At 44.8% G+C, this 3,126-nt stretch overlaps 1 protein-coding gene across 1 annotated transcript in view; it reads left to right on the forward strand.

Annotated features, from left to right (window-relative positions):
* The first annotated feature begins 949 nt into the window (after nt 1-949).
* Nucleotides 950-3,126, forward strand: part of NPAS3 (neuronal PAS domain protein 3) — a 627,665-nt gene continuing 625,488 nt past the window's right edge. The window contains exon 1 of the mRNA XM_009993852.1: nt 950-1,020. Within this exon, the coding sequence (XP_009992154.1) occupies nt 950-1,020 (71 nt within the window). The remainder of the gene's footprint in view (nt 1,021-3,126) is intronic.

Consider the following 3,126-nt stretch of genomic DNA (forward strand, 5'->3'; position numbering starts at 1 on the left):
CGGCGGAGGAGGGGGACGAGTGGCCCGCCTGGGCGCTGCCGGTGCGGTTCGTACCGCACCCGGAGGGGAGCTTTGAAAAGGTTTTTTTTTTGCGCAGCTCTCGGCGGTATAGTTGATATGTTGAAGCAGCAGTAGGGATCAGTGCGTGCACACACACCACACACCTTACAAGTTTGACTAGCAATAACATTGCTGCACACTAGGAGGGGAGGAGAGTCAGCTCCCTATAATAGGGAACAAACTCCGCCGCTGCACAAAAGCGGCGCATTTCCTCGCTTGTGAAAACCGTCCCTTCATAGAAAGAAAGAAAAGGGGGAGGGGGGGGTAGCTAAAGCAAGTTACCAAGAGCAAGAACTTGTGCTGCAACAATCCTCCACTCTTCCTCCTCTCCTCAGGACTCTGGGAGCAGGGATATTCCTCCCCTTTCCTCCCCCCGCACAGTTGGCGCTAACCCAGACTGTGGTCAGCCGCCTTTATTATTACTTCATTGAGACAGAGAAATCCTCTAAGACTTGCATTTTGGGTGGAGGGTGGGGGGTGGAGGGACGAGAAGGAGGAGGGAAAAAAGGCAACATTTGCTGCTCATCATTTTCACTGCACCGCTAAAGTAATTGCGCCCCCCGCTCTTCTCCCTATCCCTCCTCAGCTTGGATTTTTCTCTCAATATCCACAGCTCCGGTGGTATTAGACATACCTTTTTTTTTTTTTTTGGGTAGCGCTGATATTCTCCCCCCCCCCCCCCGGGCCCCGCCACTCACTAATGGGATTGCAGTGTGCCTGGCTCTGCTGCTGCAGCCGCCGGAGGGAGAGTCGCTGCTGCTGCACCTCTTCGCTGAGACTCGCCGGGTGCTGAGCCGCGGGGATGATCAGGATCTTCCCGGATTTCAGCGTGCAGGTGACGGCGGCGGCGGCCGGCGGGGCGGCCGGGGGGGTGCCGGCGGCGCCGGGCATGGGGCGAGCCGGCGCTGCGGCCAACGGCAACCCGCAAAACGTCCAGGGCATCACCTCCTACCAACAACGGTGAGCACCGAGTGGGAGAGGGTGTGCGGCTCTTCCTGAGGCTCCCTCACTTGCTTTTTCTTTGTGCTTTTGTGTTTCTTTGTTTTCCTTGTTTTTTTGTTGTTTTGTTGTTTTTTTAAAAAAATCTCTCGCTGTTTGTTGGGGAGGGGGAGCTTGGTCGGAGGGAAGGGTTTTTCTTGTTTTTCTTTTTTCTTTTTTAAAATACAGCATCTTTTAAAATGCACTGAGAAGTAAACAATCTCCTAGTTTTGTCTTGGATGAGCTGGAACGCAACAATAGGAAAAAAAAAAGAGAAAAGAAAAAAAGTGAGACCCCGGCAGCTTAGCTTGTCTGCTGCAAAGTTTGGGATCCCGTCCGCTCATCCTTTCTAAAGAGGAATTTCTCAATGTCAATGCCTTGTGCAAATCCCAGTGTGTGGCAGCCAGGGGGATAATTGATCATGGTATGCTTATTGATAATTTGCTTTCAACCAAGAAAGAACAATTTTCACTTGGGGTTGCACACTTGCAATTCCACATTGTTTAACAGTATTATCATGTCACCTGTTACAACAGGGAAATACAGCACGAAACCCTAAGTATACTTAGCACTGTTATTTTTTCATCTTAAATGCATTATAATGCAAATGCAGGAAATTCACAGAGAGCGCCTTTAGAAGCAAAGCGTAGAAAGTTGGCAGTAAGTCGTAATGAAGTTTAAAGACCTTCCCCATTCCCCCTAACAATTCATCGATATGTGCTGATACTAACATGAAGCTTAATTAATTAGCTGACATTTGAGTTTCTACGAGGCAAAACCTGAATTTTGAATTTGTTAGTTTTCTCTATCGTAAGCTTAAAACCGAAGCCAAACTCCCCCTCCCCCCAAAAAAAAGGGAAAAAAAGAAAAAGTAGATGACAACAGATAAATCTAAGCTGAAATTGGAACAAAACATTTACAGTTCTGTAAATGCAACAGAAATGGCACTGTCCCAAGTATCTTGATTTTCACTATTGCCTTAAATAAAATAGTGAGTAAAATGCGGTATAATCTCAACTATCCAAATTAAATATCTATGATATTAAAAAATATTTTAAAAATCGTAGGAAGTTTCAGCATAGTATTTCAAACTTAATCGGTTTTGGAGCCAGGCTTAAATAATCGACCATTCTCTGTTTTGTTGTTCAGCAACTTTGAGTGGCTTCCTATAGTTTTGGAAAACACATGATGTGTTTTCCATTTGATGCCCATGGTGGTAACTTTTGTAGGTTTTATTAAATTAAAAATTAATAGGAAGCTGATACTCCTGAAATAATCCCTGATGATGCCTAAGCATTTAGCTGAGAAACATTTAAAACTAAGAATCAGTCTTGTTTTCCTCAAGCAAACACATCGATCTTTCATATAGATATATTTTTAAAAAACTTGAATGTGAGATACAAAGAATGGATTAAAGTTGATTTCTTTTCATGGTTTCTGTATTATTTTTGTCACTCATAAAATATTTAAATTACAATGGAAACTGACGGACAATTTAACGAGGAAGTACAGGCAGCAATCACAATAGTTTAGTCTGTGAAGTGGGGAAGTCAAGGGTCAGAAATGTCAGATTGGCTTTTAGACAAATGAAAGAGACCTCTGGAGACTTCCAAGTTAAACAGAAATATATAGAGAAGACAGCAGGCAATTTTTTAGTACTTCGCGTTTAACAGTTTGATGATGTCGGTCTGTAATCAGGAAGAAGTTACACAAGCAATACTTCTCTGACAAACTACTAACACCTCTAATCCAAATAGCGCTTAGCAGCTATTCAAGTGCTTGGACTAACAGGAATCCAGAGCAGTCTGGGCGTCTCGCACACAGTCCTAACTTCTTCCAAATTTTTACTCTATGTTATGGGCGAAAACAGCGTGCTTTACGTTTTGCCTTCGCGCTTTCTGGAAGCGCTTAAAATCGAGCAGACACCGACACATTACGCTGTTGAAAAAGACGAGGCGACACCTGTTAACTTGGGGTGTGTGTGTGTGTTCTTGTTGGAGGCGCGGAGACAGCTTTGCCGGCAGCGGACGGCATGTGGCACTTTCTAGACCCCCCCCCCGCCTCCAGCTCTTCATCTCCACCTGCACC

The sequence above is a fragment of the Chaetura pelagica genome, unplaced genomic scaffold (assembly GCF_000747805.2).
Source record: "Chaetura pelagica isolate M959 unplaced genomic scaffold, ChaPel_1.0 scaffold11, whole genome shotgun sequence".
In the NCBI taxonomy this organism is placed as follows: Eukaryota; Metazoa; Chordata; class Aves; order Apodiformes; family Apodidae; genus Chaetura; species Chaetura pelagica.